This window comes from Planococcus citri, chromosome 2 (genome assembly GCF_950023065.1).
Source record: "Planococcus citri chromosome 2, ihPlaCitr1.1, whole genome shotgun sequence".
Taxonomy (NCBI): domain Eukaryota; kingdom Metazoa; phylum Arthropoda; class Insecta; order Hemiptera; family Pseudococcidae; genus Planococcus; species Planococcus citri.
Genome location: NC_088678.1, coordinates 70,518,959 through 70,540,861, shown reverse-complemented (window position 1 = coordinate 70,540,861; position 21,903 = coordinate 70,518,959). Strand labels below are relative to the sequence as shown.

At 35.3% G+C, this 21,903-nt stretch overlaps 3 protein-coding genes across 6 annotated transcripts; all 3 read left to right on the top strand.

Annotated features, from left to right (window-relative positions):
* Positions 1–53: 53 nt before the first annotated feature.
* On the top strand, positions 54–8,400 carry LOC135837494 (uncharacterized). 3 transcript variants are annotated; one of them, XM_065352790.1, is made up of 3 exons: positions 1,779–2,121; positions 3,853–3,944; positions 4,617–8,400. In XM_065352790.1, exon 3 carries the CDS (start codon positions 4,669–4,671, stop codon positions 8,137–8,139), a length of 3,471 nt encoding a protein of 1,156 aa, XP_065208862.1. In that variant the 5' UTR covers positions 1,779–2,121; positions 3,853–3,944; positions 4,617–4,668; the 3' UTR covers positions 8,140–8,400. The 3 variants fall into 3 exon arrangements, with proteins under 3 accessions (XP_065208864.1, XP_065208862.1, XP_065208861.1); XM_065352792.1 differs by lacking the exons at positions 1,779–2,121; positions 3,853–3,944 and adding an exon at positions 54–827; XM_065352789.1 differs by lacking the exon at positions 3,853–3,944.
* Positions 8,401–10,519: 2,119 nt separating this feature from the next.
* Positions 10,520–21,726, top strand: LOC135837490 (uncharacterized). Of its 2 annotated transcripts, XM_065352784.1 has the most exons (4): positions 10,520–10,728; positions 17,844–17,987; positions 18,399–18,675; positions 20,027–21,726. In XM_065352784.1, the coding sequence occupies exons 2-4, from the start codon at positions 17,933–17,935 to the stop codon at positions 21,150–21,152; spliced, it is 1,458 nt and encodes a 485-aa protein (XP_065208856.1). In that variant the 5' UTR covers positions 10,520–10,728; positions 17,844–17,932; the 3' UTR covers positions 21,153–21,726. The 2 variants fall into 2 exon arrangements, with proteins under 2 accessions (XP_065208856.1, XP_065208857.1); XM_065352785.1 differs by lacking the exon at positions 17,844–17,987.
* LOC135834144 (uncharacterized protein K02A2.6-like) lies at positions 11,109–14,419 on the top strand. Its single transcript, XM_065347984.1, has 2 exons — positions 11,109–12,969; positions 13,170–14,419. The coding sequence occupies exons 1-2, from the start codon at positions 11,109–11,111 to the stop codon at positions 14,417–14,419; spliced, it is 3,111 nt and encodes a 1,036-aa protein (XP_065204056.1).
* Positions 21,727–21,903: the final 177 nt, after the last annotated feature.

Genomic DNA, 21,903 nt, shown 5'->3' with positions numbered 1-21,903 from the left:
TTTTTGGAAAATTTTCAGTTTTTAGAATAAATATCAAAAGAAAAGCTTTCATCATAAGGCTACTTATTAAATCTTTCTTCAAAAAAAATTCTAGTTCTTTAAAAATGACGTAAGACAATAACGGAAAATTTTCTGATATATTTTTTTCATCTGCTACCAGACTATTCAAAATTCAAAATTCAAAAAAAAAAAAGGAAAATAACTTGAACTTTGGTCTGATTGAAAAAAAGCAGGACATTTTGATAATTTTGATAAAAAGCAGAGCCAACAGGACAAATATCGCCAAAAAGCAGAAAAAAAGTAGAATAGGTATAAGAGTGTTGGACACCCTTATGGGTGCTTGTTGCAAAAATTTACCATTTTGGTTTCTTTTTTTCGAATTTGAAATTTTCAGCTCGTAAAAGTAGTCACTGTATCATACACCTAACACATGAACGCAGTTTTGTGTTTCTTGGACCATTAATCATTCCTCTCCTCAAACTTTTTTTTTTTCGTTAACGATGCGAGCAAAACATACACCACGCAAAACAAAATAATTGCAAATTTGGCGGAGATTCTAAGAGCAAACATAAACGAATTGCGAGGAATCCCCTGTCAGGTTACGTTAATGTATGAATTGGCAACTAGCGAAGAATTTCGTTAAATTACAGCGTATCATCATAATCAGCAGCCTTAAGCTTTAAAAGCGTCAACGAGAGCTATTATAATTGTAATGGAAAAATTCACTACTCAATTTGGATAATCTCCAATCAAACACGTGCATCTGGTTTAAATACCTACTTACATACAACGAAAACGAAAGGAAATAAGCCAACACCGAAATCGTCGTAAGTACATAAAGCATTTCAGTTTCTTTAAGGTCAAAAACACACACCATTTCAGATTTCTACGTTAATTTGAAGAAATTTTGAGTTTTTCACATTTTTGGCTTCAATTTGATTTCCAAAAAGTTCACCAAAAATCGAAAAATGCATTAATTCATTAAAAATTTTGGTTGATGATGTATTTTTGCACGTTTTTTTTTTCGATTTTACCATCCCTCTAATTTCGAAAAATAACAAACAGTTACTCGTAGGTGAATAGGAATAGCGAATCAATGAATTTCCAATGAAACAGATGTTTTCTTCGACTGGAAATTTATAGTAAAATTTTTCCAAAAACCATTTATTTACTTTTGAAAAATTCATTTTGAGACGTACATCGACTTACCCATGGGTGTTCCTGGGTATTCTCCTATTTGGACATTGGGTAGCTTGATGTATATTGTATATCCTGTGAACGTATCACTCTTGAAGGGAAAGCATTCTTTCACCTGAAACAGAGAAACCACTCGTAAATTAGTTCATTTCAACCTACACGTATTCGTTCTTTGGGTACTAGGTATTCTTGTTGCAAACAAAAAGTAGGAACCCTATAAGTTAAATAAGTAGGTATTTCAATTCAAAAAAAAACAACAAAAAAAACAGAATAATTTTAAACATAAATATATTTTCTGGAACTTCTTCCGTCTCATAAAATCTACTTAAACAGATCATGAGATCATCACCACTTTTTAACCAAAAAAGCAATTTTATCCATTTTTAAAAGTAATTCTCAATCATTAAAATTCCCAAAGTTCTGTAGAATCACATTCTGACATCATTCAAAATGATTAACCCTCGCATCCCTTCCACCAAAAAATTATCAGTGTAAAAATTCGCCTTAATAACAGGGTAGGCGCAGGCGCGGCGTTCAAAATGTTCGGGATAAACCTTCCAATTAAATGAATCAAATCATGCATTTATATTATGATCGTGCTTGCGCACCGATGAACGTTTTTGTTGATAAAAATAAAATCTGGCTGCTACTCACATTTAACTAGCTATTAATATTCTCGGGAAAATTTACAATAGCGAACACTCCTCCAACACGTGCTGCATAATACTCGATTATTTTCATTTTACGTACGCTGCTCTGATCTGTATGTTTCATGAAATTTTCAACTGATATTGGTAGTACATAATTGTGTTTGTTGCGTTAACGATAAGTAAAAAGTCGTAAAAGTGACCGAATTCGATTTAGTAGTAGTTGTGAAAAAAATAATCACATTGCATTTTAGCGAATCAACGGTGAATTTATCAGGTAACAGTTTTTAAAACTTTCAAACTTGATAACCCATTTGTTTCATACCTCACAAATACACAAATCCAATTTCGGTTACATACAGAATTTTGAGAAAGCACATCAATTTTGAAATACCTGCCTGCTTGCCATGAATAATCGAGTGATTCAAAGATTGGTGGCCCAATAGCGCAAAATTTTTGATTTCTCTCTGCCGTTGTAGGTCGATAAATTATCCAAAATATATCACGACGTCAATAAATTTCAAGGAGAATTTTTTTGAAATTTTCTTTATATCTTACTTACCTTAATTGAACCATTTTCGTACTCAAAAATTATAAAAAGTGTAGAAAATCTCCTAAAAAGCAACGAAATATGCGACGAAAATTCCTAAATAATGCAACAATACGCTTTTATAGAGAGATGTGAAAAATTTCACCTTTATAGAGTTGTTTCAGAAATTTTTCACCACTCTTGAGGAGATTCCAGGTCAAAAACACAGTTTTTTTTTCGAAAATGATCCTTCTTTGAGACCCCAAAGCTCTGCCCCCTTTTGTTCTTACGGCTTCAAATTTTTTTCTGGTGGATGTTCAACTCAAAAAGTACCACCTTTGAGATTTTGGTAATTTGGCCCATTGAACTCGATTCTAGGATTCAAAATACAGCGAAGAGCGAAGAGCATGGTTCGAAATTTTCAAATTTTTCATATGATTTGTCATCCTAAATCCAATTCTGCAGTTAATTCTTTCAAAAATTTTTAAGGGGCTGTAGTGACAGATTATGCAACAAAAAATTAACCCACATTATAAAATCGACCTATTTATAAAAAACGCCATCATTACGACTGTCAATCTAAATTTTCGTCTTTTCTAAAATATCAGCTGATTGCTGTCCTGTATGAAAACGTCATCTTCTTTCCCAAATATTCACGAAACGTCATCTTCTTTCCAATTTATACCAAAACGTCATCCTATGGCTGAGCATGAAATTAACCAATAGGAACACAAGTGACCAAACTTTAATTTAGTATATAAGCCCATGAAAACTCACTAGAAGTATTCAGTTCTCTTCCAAGTTTTATTGGAATACTTACCTTCTAATAAGAACTTACATATAAGAAACGCATAATATGTTTTAATTTGTGAATGTTTTTAAAGTATTTAAAAGTGTTATAAAAATATTTCAAAGTGTCTTAAAGTATGTTTTATTAAACAAAGTGAATAAATCATTTTTCTTTAAATCAAATCGCGTAATCTGTCACCACAGGGGCAGGCACCCTTTCCAACAAAATAATCAAAATGGTTCACTTTATTGCCGCATATTCTGCGACAGTGTTGTCAATTCGTAAAAAACGCTTTTTTTCTTCAAAAATTGAAAAACAATTATTTTTGTAATTTTTTTAAAAAGATTTTGCGTCTTTGGATTTTGTAATTTATTTAGTTTTTTACTTGAAATTTTGAGTAAATTTATTATCGACGAAGGACTCAAAAAGCATATGTTTAAGAAAACTGAACTTAGTAAGCTAATTTTCATCCCTTCTCCTTCCCCTCTCCCTTTCAAGCCAAGTATCCAAACTAAACCCGCACAAAAATTTATGAACCGGACAAAAGGGAATTTCGAGGGCTAAAACTCACTTTTCGATTGTTAAGTAGTGGATTTTAAAAAATTTAAATTTGGGCCAAAAATCCGATAAATTCAAAATTTTACCAAATTGACCCAAATAATTAAAATTTGGTTTGTATCCTATTTTAGGCATCTCAAGTTGGTTGGAGTCGGTTTCAAACCGGTCTGGACTCTTGAGCCTCCAGCGGATTTTCGGATTCTCCAGTTTTCGAGAAAACGCTGTAAGTAGAGTGAAAATGAATTCAGTACCCACAAACTTGTATTTGCCATCTTTGAGACCCATTCCATTGGATTTTATCACATATTTTCGAAATCTTCTCAAGTCAGTTCAAAGCCAAAATTTTCTCCATCGATTATTTTTGATGAAAAAAAATCATCGTTCGTGAACGTGCAAATGAAAAGACCTGAAACTTGGTTTGTATTCTATTTTCGAGTCGATCGGTGACGGTTTCGAACCGTTCTGGAGCCTCCAGCGGATTTTCCTGGAGGCTCCAAACTCGAAGCGGGCAAATCGGTAAAATGTACCCCCCCCTTTTTCAGCCCAAATTTAAATATATTTTAAAAATCTTGCCAAAAATCTAAAAATGAATTTCAGCACCTAAAATTTTTTTGGCGCTTATTTTAGTATCCTCTATGGATTCCCCCTCGTCCAATTCAAAATTTTTGTTGCCGGTAGGGAAATCTACTCCTCTTTTTAGGTTTCAGTTATTCAATGCCAAATTTCACAATTAATAAAATCACAGAAGAACGTGTTCCAAAAACAGCTAAAATGATGTTAAAATTGTACAAAATGGTGTATTCTACTCAAACTCGATTCTTTAGAACAATGATTCAATTTTTAGAAATTCAATATTTACTAATGCTAAATACGTTTTTGTTGTTTTTCTTACCAGGGCCGATCTTCCATCACAAGAATAATTTCACCTACCCGAAGAGAAACCAGAAATGCAGAAAAATCACGATTGCACGAGTGAATTCTCGGTTGCTGACATAAAAAATGACTCTATAAAGCAAGTTTTTCAATTATTAGCCGAAGGAGAAACAAAATTATGCCATCAGCCCAAAATAGAAGAAGCAACTCTGCTACTGGGTAACACCGGTGTAGGGAAATCTGTATTGACTCGACGAATAGCTGGATACGGCGGTACACTCAAATCAGTCTTAAATAGAGTCGACTACACCATCGTCGATATAAACAGCAAGGATAATGAAAAATCCTTCGTCACATCCAACACCATATTTCCAGAACTACTACAAAACAACACTACCAGCGCAGCATATTACGACTTTCCAGGTTTCCTGGATACCAGAGGAACGGCTATCGATATCAGCACGACGTATTTCATGAAAAAAACAGCAGATAATGCAAAACGAGTTAAAATCCTGATTCTGGCAAATCACGCTTCACTCACCAATTTAGGAACGAGAGATGATTTTACAACCCTTTTACATCACGTTACAAAATTTGTTAAGAATATTGACAAATATAAAGATGGAATCGCACTTATCGCGACAAAAGTTCAGTATTTTAGAATAAAAGACGATAAGATCGTATCAAGTATAGCAAAATTCATCGCAAATGTTAAACTCGAATTAGGGAAACAACAACTCAAAGGTCTCGCAGACAACTCAAATGCGATTAAGCTTCTCGACATCTTATTACAACAAGATGGACATAAATACCCCAAAATTGGTATTTCCAGATCACCCGATGAAGAAGGACTTATGAGTGAAATTCCTAAAATAAAAGAAAACACCCAAAATATCGAAACAATGTTGGCAAAACTCAAATTCGTCCAAACAAATGAGTCAGATTTTGGTTACATTTTATCGAAAAAATCTCTGGCGGATATTCCAAACATACTGAATGAAATTAATCTCGGAATTACCGCCAATGTTCGTGAAATTAGTAAAGAAATGCAGAAAATTCTATCTACAGGAGAAAATGGAAGTTTCGATTTCGACAAAGTGACGAAAATAAAAGAAAAGGCGAGCAATCACAAAGATCTGGAAAAATGTCTACAAGAAGTTGTCCGGGGAGCTGTTTCCATGAATATAAGCTCAGTACACGAAAACACATTGAAGAAGCTGGGCCATTATTCGTCAATTATACGTCAAGTTGGCAATCAAACTTCACAAAATGAATTCAAATGTGCGGATGGATTGGAAGAAGTCGTCGAGTATTCAACGTCGATAAAATGGAACGAATTCGTGAACAAGTTATATGAAAGATTATCTCATTACGAAATACAAAGAGATACTCGTAAAAACCCGTGTACCACATTTGCTGACAATGTGGCCGAAGCGATAGACGATGAAAAAGCAGAACTAAAACTCGATCCAGTTGTTTTGGAAGAATGTTACCCGAATTACAAACCAGAGTTCGAAGGCATTGAAAAAATTAAAGTCGATGAACCGAAATTGAAAACTTTGGAGAAAATGCTGCGTATAACATTGAAAAGCATTTTAACGTATTCGTGCGATACCAATAAATTAGCAGTGAGAGGGCAGTACGTTAAACTATCAGAAGTTCTCTCAATCCAACAAAAAAACTGCAAAGAGCCTAAATTTATAGAAATTTTAGCATTGAATGATGTATTCATTGACACAAATTTGAATAAAACAGGCGAAGAAGTGCAACTTGCCATAGTAGCTCCCAAATGGAATATCCAAGGTACTAAAAAAATTACACTCGAAGGTAAGCCTGGAGAGGCTCACAAACCTACCAAAGCAAAATTTGGAAATCCTGGCTCAGATGGTTTGCCTGGATTACCTGGAGGACCCGGAGGGAATTTCTTAGGAATAGGTGAAACGTTCATGAATTTACAAGGGCTCACTGTATCTGTCAAAGGTGGTAAGGGAGGGCCCGGCCAGGATGGCGGTGACGGTGGAAAAGGTCGTGATGGTGCCAATGCTTGGAATGACGTTTTTGTAAAAAAGAACATAGGACACCAAATAGTCACCTATGGCAGCATTGGGTTGGCCAGCATAGGTAAAGTAGAGTCTAAAAATCATAGTATAATAAATTATCGGGAGAGTATCAGCTATTACGAGGTAACTATTGCTGGTAAAGATGGAGAAAAAGGTGGAAATGGTGGCGATGGTGGGGTAGGTGGTCTTGGAGGGAATTCAGGGAAGATTATTTTTACTCCTCTGTCAAACTCAGCCTCAAACCATTTACGCTCAGGCACAGGAATAGGAAATGATGGATCTGATGGTAAAGGTGGGGAAGGAGGTGCAGGAGGAAAACGTGGCAATGATCTACTTGTGGAAAAACCACTGCTCGCTGGCGTTTATAGAAATGATACTGAAAAGGTAATTTACAAAGATGAACGAGCAAAATCTGGTGATCGTGGCATCGATGGTCGTAATTCCAAGCAACAAACTAACCCTCTTCCGAGAAAAAAACTCTTGAACATACCGGATATAATGAATGATTACAAAAAATATGCAATGGAGAACCTCCACCAAAGTATGAACGAATCTTACACGATGGAATTTCTTCACAAGATGGAAAATGATGAGCGTCTAAAGAATCAACCCCAAAGGCGTCGTCGTTTTATTGATCAGGGTAATCAAACGCAAACCATCGATCATGAAAATGTGCCTGCAACAAGCAATTTCAAAACTTCACGTATTCTGATGGCCTTGGAACCTGGTACTAGCAATGCTGATAATGCATCTGCAAAAAGTGCTGCTGCCCGAATTAATTCACCCATCAACTTTGCAGTCAAATTAGTCAGCAGTTTCATTGGGCAATTAAGCCTCTTTGGAAGTGCCAGTATATTGAATTATGGATTGGTTAGAGGTGGCATCGAATCCATGTTCAGAGATTCAAAGCCTTCAGACATCCATACCACAGCAAAAGAAAACACTAATCATACAATACAACTTGGAAATTTCAATATTAACGAATCTTTGACATTGGCCAATTTTGCCATTAGGTGCATCACTAAAGAGAAATTTTACAGCAGCGAAGAAAAATTGATGATTTTAACAGAGGTGAAAGCCTTAGTGCTGAATATCATTACAGAATTTGAGAAAATATTGAGTGATCTATGTGTGCAGTACAATTTACCTCCTGAATCTTTGGAATTTGATCCTGTGACATTGATATCAAAACTGGAAAAAGAAATAATCAATCAAAATTACAAAAAAATGGGAAACGTATTGTATCAATCTGTTGAGGGCAGTTTTCGTTCCAACAATCCTCAGTTTCATGCTCATCTGCTGCAGAAAATTGACGAAATATTAGTTAGTCGAAACAATGCTGATCTAGAGGATCACCAAATCAACAGTGACCATCTTCAATCTAATAGATCGAGTAATGTAATCGGGATGGAAAATTGCAACAAATGCAACGTGTATCAGCTTGAAATGAATAACTTTCAAAGTTTTGCAGAGATAGGTTCTTAGGAGTTTGAAAGAACATGTACTGACCATAACAGTAGCTCACCAAAATCTACTTATACTTTCACCATAATTATATGCTCTGTACTAGAATAATTTTTATACATTATCTACTTCAAAAACATAGTACGCAAATATGTATCTTTAATTTTATAGAATTTTAATTTTAATGATTTTATGTTCTGTACTGAACATTTTTATGCCTATGATGGTTCATTATTTTGATGATTTATTTCAATAAAACACACAGCAAATCGCTGTCTCATTCTCGGCTCGTATTATTACGTACCTACTATATGTACAATTAGAGAAAAAAAATCTCCCCCTAAAAAAAAGGTAACTTCAAGAATACCCAAAAAAGTCAAAAAAATGCGAGCAAAACATTTTAGTGTACAAATAATTTCAAAAAAAAAATTGAAACAAGAACTGTTACAAATTGAAATGTTCTGGTTTCAATTTCAAAAATTTGAACTAGGTACTTTGTAACTTTTTGATGAAAAAAGCGAACCTTTTTGGCAACAAAGTAAGAATTTTTGCAGGTTCTGACAAAAAAATCAATTCTTTTGAGAAAAGCGAAACTTGGACAATTTTAACGAAAGGAAGAACTTTCTGGAAATTTTTGGCAAAAAATTGGAACTGTTGAACAATTTGGGGAAAAAGCGACATTTTACAGTAATGTTGCTAAAAAGCAAAGATTCACATCAGAGAGCAAAGATTTGAAAATTTTAGCAAAAAGAAAAATTTTTAGGAATTATTATTGGCACAGAAATGATATGTTTTCGCAATTTTTTTCGAAAAGCGAGACTCCGTGTTTTTGTAGGAAAACAAACCAGAATTACGGTTACGGGCCAGGTGCATTTTACAGATTTTCCTGTATGAGCCATATTCTTGGAGAAAAACAAACTCAAATTCACGGACAAGGTAAGCAACAAAACTTCAAATGAAAGAAAAAAACAGGATTTTAGCATGACTTTTGGCGAGACGTTTTTCAAACACTTTACGACTTTTTTATGCTGGTGGGGGGGAGGAAGGTTCATCAATCATCATTTAACACTTCATTTTTACGCTTTTTTAATGACTTTGGACATTTCCGGAGTTTTTAGGTGGGTGGAGGGGGTGCCAAAAATACCTTTGTCATCTCAATTTTTCATTTGCAAACACTTACAGACTTTTTTGGGGAAAGACAGGTATTCCACTTTACTTACACTGAAATGCCGGGTGTTGCAGCCATAATACCTACTTCGAAGGAGCTTTTCTCAAAAATTACGGAAGCATCACACCACTTATTCATATGCCGAAATGGCATTGACCTGATGAAAAACTGCACATTTAGTGACACCATTGACCATAAGTATGTACTCACAAGAGAATCATCACTCGAGGAATTTTTGATGAGTCTTCAGCTTCCCTTACCAAAATATCAGCAGCCCAAAATAATTTTTCGATTTTGATTTTCGGGCATTCTGGAGCTTCCAGCACGATTTTCAATTCATTCGGGATCTCTCAATTTCTCGTGAAGGTGCGGTAATAAATTCAGGTCTAACTAAAAATCGAGTTGCTATTCCAGGCCATTGACATTGGTTTCAAGGCTAGTTATCATAATTTGTCCTAAATAAATTCACTTTTTTTTAAAAAAGAGAGAGAGAGATAATAATTTTCCATGCAAGCTTACGAAGTTTTAATTCATCAAATATGTAACTATACAATGCTCACGCATCTAGTCGAAAAATTAGTAAAACACTGGGCATGCATTAAATTAAAAAACTACACGTGTTCATTATTTACGTTTGATACGTATAGTTAGTTTATTCAACTAGGAAAATGAAATGATTTTTGGACGAAATTCAGATTTATAGCCAGAGCGACACGAGTGATGTATAAATAAATCATACTAGTTGAAAATTACATTTTGATAAAACTACACACATAGGCTACTTTGGAATAAGGGGGAGGAAGACCTTGGAAAAAATTCAAGATACTCGTACACACGATATTAAAAAATATTTAACTAGTGGTAAACTGCAGATAGGGCATGGCCAGTTGGCCACCCATTATGTAAATTATGAGAAAATACACGATTGAAAATTGAAATCACAACGTGTTTTTATTCAAAATTACTACACTCGCGCTCGTAATTCTCGTTACAATCATTTAAAAAAGTCTTAATAGCCCTGAAAGTAATTTTTAATCACCTATCAATGAACTCGACAACTTTTTCATTTTACTTTTACTTTTTTTTTTGATCATTAAAAAAAAATCATCACACTTCTAAACAAATAAATATTCGATATAGGTGTTTAGCAGTCAGAAAATCTAAATGAGCAATTATCGCCCGACAATTATACAAGGTAGATAACGATTCATCAATTTACTCGATATTTATTAGAGCTAATCGCTAGTAAAGTTTACTTGCTCGAGTTGGTTCGTGCGGCTTGGTTGAAATTATGTTGAACCTTTGTATCCTAGCCTACATTTTAAAAATTAATTTGGTTCAACTGAATAGCTGATCAAGTACACATATAGTTGACCCATCTTATGTTGCAGTTTTTCTCCAGACATCAGCTGTTCTATGGTTCTAAGTACCTACACGTATAGGTAAGCATCTAATTTTTAAACACTTAAGTTCATTTTGTTCATCTATTACTGGTACTATTCGATGATAACATTGATATATCGCTCGATCATATTATGTAGATCACGCTAGTATCTAATATTCGATTTGTTCGATTCCTATTCTACTCATACTACGTTTAGTTCGTTTAGTTTACGTTTATATTGTTATGTGATAAAATTATAATAAATTGCACGTTTATGCAAAATGATGGTTTAATTAAAATGTAAATGAAAGAGTACATTTCAGTGGCGACGAGGATGATTTTATCGTTTTTATTATCGTTTTTGTAGTACGTAGTGCAATGTTATCATCTCGTTATTCTCGTTAAAGTATTAGTGAAGTTAGAGAATTGTGCAACATCATGACCGCGGTCAAACAGAAACCTCCACCTTTTGAGAAATTCAACTCGAAAGAAGAAGATTTTACGTCCTGGAGTGAAAGGTTCAGTATGCATCTTGAAAGTTATGATGTAGCAGCTGATGCTAAGGTGAGATTTTTAATCGCCAGTATGGGTCCTGAGCCATATGCCGCTCTCAAACGCCTTACTTTTCCGAAGCTACCTAAAGAAGAAACGTTTGACGATCTTATCAAACATCTGACTGGATATTATGATCCTAAATCGTTAAAGGAAGTGAGTCAAGTTGAATTTCGCCGTTGTTTACAACACGCTAACGAAAACTTTGCTTCTTATCATGCCGCGCTAAAAGAGATAGCAGCAGGTTGCGATTTTGGCACACGTCTAGATGAAGAAATTTGTGGCCAAATTACAGCGGGAATTTACGACTCGCGTTTACAGAAGCAACTATTAGGTGTTTCTGGTCTTACCTTAACGAAAGCAACTGAATTGGCTAAAACGTTCGAGTTAGCTACAAGCAGTTATGATGCTATTCATGAAAATTCGCCAAGTACGTCTGCTGAAATAAAGTCCGAATCGCAGTCTCAGGTGAATAAAATTAACGATCAGGTTTCCAAGAAGAAATATAAACCTCCGTGGAAACAGCCGAATCAAACCCCACCAAATCAAAACAAGCATCCTGAATCCGATAAAAGTAATATCAACGTGTGCTTTCGGTGTGGCTGTAAAAATCATCATGCAACGGTGTGTCGATTCGCTAATAGTATATGTAATACGTGTAATAAAGTCGGGCATTTATCTTCGGTGTGCGGTAAAGATCACGCTGCAATTCGCGCAGCTGCGTTTGCTCGTAAGAAAAAATCGTCTGTAAAAAATGTGTGCGCATCAATGTCGGTCGTTGATATTAATAAAGTATCTGCTGTTTTGTCGTGTAGTGCAGAAAGTGATAGTGAAAAGCCACTTCCCAAAATTTTTATCAATGTGGTGATAAATTCGTCGGTTAACGTAAAATTTGAAGCCAACTGTGGCTCTGATTTTTCTTTTATGTCTCTCGATAATTGTCGAAAATTTGGTCTCGATGCGAAATTACAACCAGCTAATCGTGTTTTCGAACCGTATGATCACGGTATAATTGAGCTCGTGGGTATCGTGCCAGTGAAAGTTCGATTTAAAAATGTAACATCGGATCAGCGTTTACGTATTGTTGATGGTAATTATGCTACTATAATGGGTCGTGATTGGCTGATACCATTTAATATCGATATTCGTAGTCACGTTACTGGGAAAATTCAACAAATGACTACCACCGACGATTCGAAGTTGCTCCAGCAAATTGAAAAGCAGATGGAGGAATATTCCGATATATTTGTCGAGCAAGTTGGTGAAGTACCTGGTGTTTTAATCGATGTACCCCTCCAGCCGAATGCAGTACCTGTGTTCTGTAAAGCTAGACTAGTTCCTTACGCTCTTCAGTCAAAAGTGAATGATGAAATTGATCGTCTTGTTGCGACTGGAATATATACGCCAACTACTACATCCAAGTGGGCAACGCCAGTAGTACCTGTTCTCAAAAGTAACGGTTCGATTAGGTTGGTTGGAGACTATAATGTATCTGTTAATCGTTGCTGCGTTCAGAAAATTTATCCGATTCCAAATGTCGAGGAAATTTTATTGGACTTCAGTGGCTGTACGTTATTTTCCAAATTCGATATTTATGAAGCGTATAACCATTTGAAGAATTCGAAGGCAGCGGCTGAAATTATGGCGGTAAATACTCAAAAAGGTGTGTTCCTTGTGAATCGATCAGCCCAAGGTTACACTAACGTGCCAGTAGACTTTCAGGGAAATATGGACCAATGGGTTAAAGGTATACCTGGTACCAAAGTTTTCTAAGATGACGTCAAGATATCATCAAAAACCCCTGAAGAACATTTGAATCGTTTGCATCAATTTTTCGATGCCTGCAGAAAGTACAACCTTCGTCTGAGAAAGAGTAAATGTGTACTTTTATCACACCAGCTAAATTACCTTGGCTACGTTGTAGATAAAGATGGATTGCACATAAAGATGGATTGCACAAGACTTCGGAAAAGGTAGACGCAATTTTGAAAGTGAAAAGACCGGAAAATGCCGAAGAATTAAAATCGTTTGCTGGTTTAGTCGGATATTACTCAAAATTCATTCCGAATTGTAGCGATTTATTTCAGCCGTTGAGCAATTCACAAAAGAATTTCGTTTGGACGAAGGAATGCAACGATGCGTTTCAGAAAATTAAATCTGAAATAGCCTCCGATAGAGTTTTGTGTCATTTCGATCCGAAGAAGAAACTCGTTTTAGCAACCGATGCGTCATTGTATGCTTTAGGAGCGGTTCTCAGTCATGTGGATGAGCAAGGAGAAAGACCAATTGCCTTTGCCTCCCGAAAATTGACTCCAACTGAGGCTCGATATAGCCAAATTGATCGTGAAAGTCTCGGTATATATTGGGGAGTAAAGAAATTCTTCAATTACTTATATGGACGCAAGTTTGAATTATTAGCTGACTGTCAACCATTACAATTGATTTTCAATGCGACTGCTAGTAAACCATCTTTGTATGCGACTAGATTGTTACATTACGCTTTGTTCCTACAAGGATTCAATTATACTATCAAGTATCGTAATACGAAAGCTCATAGTAATGCTGATTTTCCATCACGTTTTCCGGTTACCATGGGAAATCCGAAGCAAATTGAGGTTCCTACTCATATTCATCAGCTCCAATTACAAATGTTACCTGTAACTGGAACCCAAATTGCATCTGAAACGAAGAAAGATGCGACCATATCATCGTTATATTCACAGCTCATCAGTGAGGAGCCAGTTCGTAATGTTCGCAATATTCAAGAATATTCTTTGCACAAAGGTTGCGTTTTCCGAGGCGAACGTGTATATATTCCGCCTCCCCTTTGTAAGCAAATATTGGATGAATTGCACCTTGGACATTTAGGAATTGTAAAATGTCGTCAGCTGGCAAGAAGTTACGTTTATTGGCCAGGTATCGATAAGGACATCCAGAATTTAATCGCTTCGTGTAAAGATTGTTCCGATAACTCCCGAAACCCACCCCGCATTGCGCCGCATCCGTGGGTACCTACGGATGGACCATGGCAACGTATTCATTTCAACTGCGGGCAAATCGAAGGTCGCCAGCTTTTTATTATCGTCGACTCGTATTCACGTTGGGTGGAATGCTATGTGTTAAATTCGATCAGCGCGCCAAAGCTACTAGAATGTTTAGACGATTGTTTTTTGAGATTTGGTCTACCGATAATCTGAGTATCTGATAACGCACCACAGTTTGTGTCTATGGAATTCGATCAATTCTTCTTGAGTCGCGGTATTAAGCATATGACATCTCCGCCGTACAATCCTAGCAGCAATGGCCAAGCTGAAAAGTTCGTACAGATTGTTACGAATGGCCTCAAGTCTGACACCATTGGCTCATTCCAAGAGCGGTTAAATTGAGTTTTATTATCGTATCGTCGTTTGATTAATGTCGTTTCCGGCAAATCGCCTGGAGAAATGATGTTTGGGCGACCAATTCAATCAAAATTATCGCTCGTCTTTCCTGTAAAGAAAGTTGTGCCGGAGAAGCACAAAACTGCTCGTTCTTTCAAAGTTGGGCAAAAGGTCCATTTCCGGTTATATTCTGGTCCAAAATGATGGATGACTGGAATTGTTATCAAACAGCTTGGTAACGTAACGTACCAAATTCGTGGTGGCGGTAGTGTGCATAAACGCCATGTAAACCAAATGCGGCCAGCTTCTTGTTCTTTGCAGCCAAATTCATTGGCATCCGAAGACGAATTTCATATCATCGAAGTGCCGCAATGTGATCCTGATGCAGTGCCGGATAATCCAGAACCGGAACTGCCTAATAAAACTCCAGAACCGGTCAATCATCCGAATATACCGGTTACTCCAATTAGACCTCAACGGGTCACAAAACGCCCCTTGCGTTATTCTTCATAGAAGGGGGAAGTTGATATATTGCTCGATCATATATCGCACCTCGGGAGTAATAAGGTCACATCTCAAAAAAAATCGATTTTGATGTTTTTGCATTTTTGGGGTTTGCATGACCCCCTGCAACCAAAAATAACACTTTGAGTCGGGTATGCTGCTTAGATCATGTAAAAAATGCAAAGGGCCTAACTCAAAATTTCTACAACATTGCAAGTTGTTTGGAGTTATAAGGTCACATCTCAAAAAACTCCACCTTTTTTGAGCAAATTTCTTACATACAAAGTGTTAACAAATAGTTTTGATTGTTTTGAATGTTTGTCAGTTAGAAATAGTCACAAGGAGTGCATTTTTTATTGGTTTGTACCAAATGGAAATTTTTTTTAAATTGATCACTTTACAGAAAAATGAATTTGCACATATCATGAAATTTTAGTTTTTTGAGAAAAACTCAAAAACTAAGCATTCTAGAAAAAAACTAACGACATTATGTCGATTGGAAATTTAATTCTCTACAACTTTGTTATCATGAAATTTTTTTTGGACGCTTATTTCCGCCTCCAGATCACTTTTTATGAAAGGTTATAACTCAAAATGTTTTCCAAACATTGAAATATTTCCTCTTTAAGAGTTTATTTTTCAAAATATTCTTATGCTAAATGAAGGTAGGATACCCAATCTTCAAAATGACATGATATTCATTCCTCACAATTGATTATAAGTTGATGAAAATAATGAATCAAGTTTTTAAAAAAAAGAAAATCACTCTCCTGTAAAATTTCACTTTTTTGAGATGTGACCTTATAACTCCCGAGGTGCGATATGAGAGGGGTTTTGCGATAAGGGCCCTTGTGGTGATATTTCGATTTTTTCAGGAGAGAGAAAACATCAAATTGCTTCGATTTTTTCGATTTTTTTTTTTTTTTTTGATTTTTGGGTGCAGTGTTGTCTTGCGCAGAGGTTGGATGGGAAATTTTGACGAAATTCGTTCATCATCGCCTGATATCTGTGATTTAGAAAAGGGACCTTGTGGTGAAAAGGCAGATTTACACAACGTTACAGACTACCCCGCAAAAAAATACCGAGAAATTCGGATTTGCCATGAAATTTTACGTAGGTAACAACAATAAAATAATTTTTCCATCGATCTTTTTTTTTAAAAAAAAAAAAATTAAAAACAAACAAAAACTTTGTTTTTCGATTTCCCAAAAATGTGAGTTTTTGAGTATTCATGTTCAAGTAATTTTTAAACGAGAAGTTGATGAGATAGGCAAAATCTGATTGCACCATTCGATTTTTCGTGAAAAAGTAAGTCGGAATCGCCAATAAAAAAAAAAACATCGAATCACCACAAGGACCCATATCGCGAAACGCCTCTCATATGTAGATCGCGCTAGTATCTAATATTCGATTCGTTCGATTCCTATTCTACTCATACTACGTTTAGTTTACGTTTATATTGTTATGTGATAAAATTATAATAAATTGCACGTTTATGCAAAATGATGGTTTAATTAAAACGTAAATGAAAGAGTACATTTCAAACATCATTTTTCGTCACAAAAGCAAATCGCACTTCCAAAAAAATTATAGCATTATTCAAAAAACGACTTTTTGAAGAAAAAAAAATCTTAACAGCAATTTTATTTTATAATATGTTTGTGTGTGTTTTTGGGAGGAAAGAAAAGGGGAGGGGAGAGGTGAGGCGTTGTAATATCGAAATTCATTCGAGTCAGAAGTTCAGAATGTTTCTAGCATATCATTCAACGAAGGAATAAACAATGAATACATACCTCTTATCAAAATGGTGTGAGGTTTGTGACCCAAGCAATAAAGTGAGGATAACAACTCACACGAGTCAAGAATAATAATTTTTTAAATTTTCCATCCACGAGTCTGGAAACATTTTTTAAACGTAATTTTCCAAACATTAGCTTCTTTGAGATATATCTATGGACATTATCACTCCACGTGAAATTTTGAAATAAAACGAATGGTAGCGAATAACTGATAGGTAGGTGTACGTTTATTGCTAGACTCATTCATAATACATAAGTAATGGCATACCTCATTCCATAAATACTCGAAATTGACGCACGTATACGAGTAGTTTCGAAACGAGCCGCGAGTGGGGTGACTTTTGTGAAAAGCGTATAATATAGGTAATTAATTAACTATGTATTTGAGAAAGAGAACATTTTTAAAAATACGATCAAAATTGCCCGACCAAAAGTAAGCAATTTGTACATTTTTAACCTCTCAATGGAACAGGAAAAATTTGTTCGGACTTTGACGACAACAGCCTACGTTGAAGCCAGGGCTAGAGCAAAAAAACACCATTCTCCCAAATAAAAAAAAATCTTCTCTTAATTTTTAAATACCTAATTGGTAATCAATCAAAATAATTGAAGAAAACGTAATTATCGTTTTTCAAAAATGGAATTTTTTTAAACATGACATCATCCTCCACGAAATGTACCTACTACGCATTTTCACTTCAAAGAGGTCTCGAGTTGACCAAGTTCAAACATGTGCATTTTAATAAAACACACGATATCGAATAACTGTCAAGTTCAGAGCCTCGTAATTTTAAAACATAGGTATGAATGTGACGATTCAGTAAATGACGCAAACAGTGTTGAAATTCGTCGCGTATAATTGTTAGGTACCTCCACACATAAAAAATATATTTTAAATGCTCGAGTAATAAAATTATTATGCACACCCAACTTTTCAGCGAACATACGAGTACGAACAGCACTAAAAAATTTCACAACCGAATTTCGTAATGAACGAATACACGTGTTCGTAGCGGAAGGCACTAAAATGGAACAAGTTCCCAAACAAGCAGTCAGAAGACAATTAATAACGTTAATTCCAGGTTTGTTCGTATTTTTAAGCCACAAAATGTGTATAGATTTATGCATTTCGACAGTTTAATTGAACCATAATTTAGGTAGATACCTAATTATTAGAGCGAAATTTTCAATGATTTTATCAGAGATAGGTACCTACTTCTCAAATTCATGGTAGGTAAATCATTTAAAAATGCTTTCATGTTCAAATTTGAAGTCATGAAAAATTTTGGAGGGGGAGGGGGAAGGGCGAGAGGGAGTAAATTTATCTCAAGTGCATTCAAAACGAATTTGATACATCAAAAAAAGGTAACCATTTGTCCACAGCGAGTTTGTTAAATAAATCTTTTTTTGGGAGCGGGAGGGGGGATGTCCCAGTACTAGCCCGTCCTCTTTGGGTTATGTTACCAATTTCACAAAATTACCCATTTTTCCAGTAAATATGAACGCATTGATGATGGGATGTGCCATAGGCTGGCTTCCAACCGCTATATATTTCCTAAGCGGCGGCGAAGAAGAGCCAGTCGAATGCTCGGAATGTAATTTGATCGCATCATTTAGCCAGCTTGGAAAACTTGTATTCGCAATCCCTGGAGGAATGATCGTAGATAAATATGGCAGGAAGAAGGTCACCATCGGTGTCGCGCTCTTGAATTTTTTTTCTTGGATGGGAATATCGTTATGGGCAATGCCAGCTGTAAACTACGTTGGACAGTAAGTAAAACTCAGATTTAAAATGTTATGTGAACGACATCTTTTTCAATTCTTCCTCCCTAAAAAAAATTGCTAGAGAAATTGAAAAAACATTTTCAAAATTTGTTTCTAAATCGATTAAAAAGATCATAAAGATTGATTAGTCCATGCAAACAGAAGCCGAACTTCATTTTTACCCCCTTCATGGAAAATTTTTACGAAATTGAGGATTCGAAAATGCGCTGGAGGCTTCAGAACGGCACGAAAACTCCTCCAATTAATTTGGGAAGATGAAAATAGGATTCACAACAAATTTCAATAAACGTTCGCGAGAAATTTAAATATTTCAACAAAAATTATTTTTGAACAATTTTGAAAAATGTTGAGCTCAAAATTGGATTAAGATCGGAAAATTGAAATATACTGACAAAACGTTTTTTGAGCAATTTTTAAAGAATTTCAAGTAAAAAATTGGGTAGTGGTTTTCGGGCTTTTGAAAAAATTGCTGTGTAATCTATCAAAATGGGTTATAATTTCAGCAAAAAATCAAAAATTTCCATCCCAACTTTTACTGCAGAGTTGAGATTATTTCCAAGAATCGACCATATTTCTAGATGTGATTTTTCAAAAACGAAAAAAAAAAAATTCGACAGAAATTTTTGATTTTTCTGCGAAGTATTAACCCATTTTGATAGGTTGCATGACATCACTCCTATTAAAATCTTGACAATCCTGAACCAATTTTGGGCTCAAAACTTTTTTTAAATGCTCAAAAATCATTCCAGTTGAATTATTCAAATTTTCTAGCGGAATTTTAATCCTGTTTTGATACATTTCAAGGTAATTTTCGAATAATTCTCAATTCTACAACAGTTCATTATTGGAATGAAAGAGTGTCTAATCTGTAGAAAAAATATTTTCCTCTCAGCCATTTTGAAAATTGAGAAGTTTTTTTACGCTTCAACCTCCTATTATGCAGCCATGAAAATCCAAAATGCACTTTTACTGGCACTTCAGACCCATATCTACCAGATTTCAATTGAATTTTTGGCGAGACTGCAAAAATTTCAGACAAATTTTATTCATAGAGCACTTTTTGCCAGTTGGACTGGCCAATTATTCCAGAACTAGAAATCTAAAATCACGCATGGAAGGTCCTTCACCGTTCTACATCCAATTTTCATTTTTTTGCGTGAAAATTGATCTCACTTGAATGTTTAAAAATTTGCCTAAAGTCGAAGAATGAGTTTTAGCGTCTGAAATTTAGCCTCATGATGTTCTTTATAGCATACTTTTTCAGTTTTTTTTTTTATCAATTTTCGTACACACAACATCTTAATTATTACAAATACTGTATCATTCATGTTTTCAGATTCACTCTGGGACTGAGTCAAGCACTCACGCAAGAAGGCTGCCTAATCATCATAGGCGAAACAGCATCACCTATCATTCGTGGCCAGCTCAGCACCTTATACCTTTTCTTTCTAGCACTAGGGGCCCTATTACCACCCATCTTCGGCGTAATTTTCTCCTCATACAACATCATCAACTGGACTGTAACTTTTTTCTCTTTCATCGCCCTCCTTTCAATGGCCATCGCATCAGAAACACCCAGTTTCCTGATCAGCGAATCGAAATTAACCCAGGCGAGGAAACATCTATCAGATCTCAGACAAGGATGCTCCGAGGACGAAACAAATTCAGAATTTGAAAGCTTGAGAAAATACATCGAAGACGAGAAAGCTCGCCAAAATCAATTAGACTGGTGGAAATTTCTTAAACTGAAAAGTACCTGGCAACCGTTACTAATATGCATTTTGATTAAGTTCTTTACAGCTGGTACAGGAAGAAATTTACTCACCACCTACGTCACCACCATATACTCATCGAATGATTTTATATCGAAAAAATACTACCCTTTAATCATGCAAATTATCATACTCCTCATCAATATAATCACCAATTTTTACGTTGAAAAATTCTCTCGCCGGACCTTGTTCCTATTTGGAGCCATTTCTATAACCATATCGAACACATTTTCCGCCATAATGAGTTACTTTTACATCAAAAGCAACGATAGCATTTATAATTGGTTATTCCTGATGGGAAATGTTCTATATTTGCTTTTTTTCAATGGTACCGTGCAGCCGAGTAATAGTATAATCCGGACCGAGCTTTTCCCTCAAGCTGTCAAAGGATTCGGAGGATCACTCAGTATCATAAGCCAGGCAATTTCCACCATAATTTCGTACCAAATATACCTAACTATCGACAAGTATTTAGAGCTTTATTACTTATACATTGTACTGGCGGCACATTCGATCATGTTGTACATAATTGTGTATATTTTCCTGCCTGAGAGTCGTGGATCAAGTCTAGTGGACATACAATCGAAATTTCAAAAGGATTCAATACCGTATGATACGATGACTTCGGACAGAAGTAAATCTCAATGTGATAAGAACAAGATGGGCAGTCTAGCAATCAACTCCGTTTAGCAACATCAATCAATCATGGTGATCAGAGACGTAGCATCCCTTTTATTTTGGTAAAAAAAAATGAAGGATGAGGCCCAAGAGAAGACGACGGAGCTCAGTGAGGTGAAATTCTCAACCAAGAGATAGACATACTCTAATGATATGATGAATATATAATACCACTGTCAAAGAAATTAACAGTCCAGAGAATATGCGAGCTCAGTGCAGAGTGGTACAGTTCGATAAATGATAATGCAGCCTCTTCAACTAAAAGCAAAGTTGAAATACAAGAAAGTGAGTACCTATAAAACATACCTCCATTTTTTCAAAATGTCGAAAAAGAAACAGTAGAAGTTGAAATAGCTACAGTAGTATGTACTGATTTTTATGAATTTCAAATTGAATCAGGTGAAATTCCGAAAAAATTGTTCTAAATATAGGTAACGAAAAAATTATCGATTAATGGTAATTAATTCAAAATAAATACTTCCTGCACAATTTTATCACCCCCCCTACTAAGCAATTTACGTTACTTTTATAATTTTAATTTTTTTCAATTTTTCAAATGAAATTTGAGGTAAAAATAAATTAATTATACTTACGTGTATTTTTTTCTTTTCTCAGCATTGAAGGGTGAATTTTACTCATTTTCAACAAACTTTGATTGAAAAAATTGAAAAAAAAAACTGGAAAGTATCAAAAATGGAATTTTTTAATATTTTGAAGCCAGGTATCATATGCCCTTATGAGGATTGGAGGACTGAGATTTTTC

What these genes read in the sequence shown, in the direction of transcription:
- LOC135837494 (XM_065352792.1), top strand. Translation starts at nt 4,669, where the DNA reads ATGCAGAAAAATCACGATTGCACGAGTGAATTCTCGGTTGCTGACATA.
- LOC135834144 (XM_065347984.1), top strand. Translation starts at nt 11,109, where the DNA reads ATGACCGCGGTCAAACAGAAACCTCCACCTTTTGAGAAATTCAACTCG. An exon ending in TATGGACCAATGGGTTAAAG is followed by an intron (nt 12,970 to 13,169) that starts GTATACCTGGTA and finishes TTGCACATAAAG; the next exon opens with ATGGATTGCACAAGACTTCG.
- LOC135837490 (XM_065352784.1), top strand. Translation starts at nt 17,933, where the DNA reads ATGGAACAAGTTCCCAAACAAGCAGTCAGAAGACAATTAATAACGTTA. An exon ending in ATTAATAACGTTAATTCCAG is followed by an intron (nt 17,988 to 18,398) that starts GTTTGTTCGTAT and finishes CCATTTTTCCAG; the next exon opens with TAAATATGAACGCATTGATG. An exon ending in GCTGTAAACTACGTTGGACA is followed by an intron (nt 18,676 to 20,026) that starts GTAAGTAAAACT and finishes TCATGTTTTCAG; the next exon opens with ATTCACTCTGGGACTGAGTC.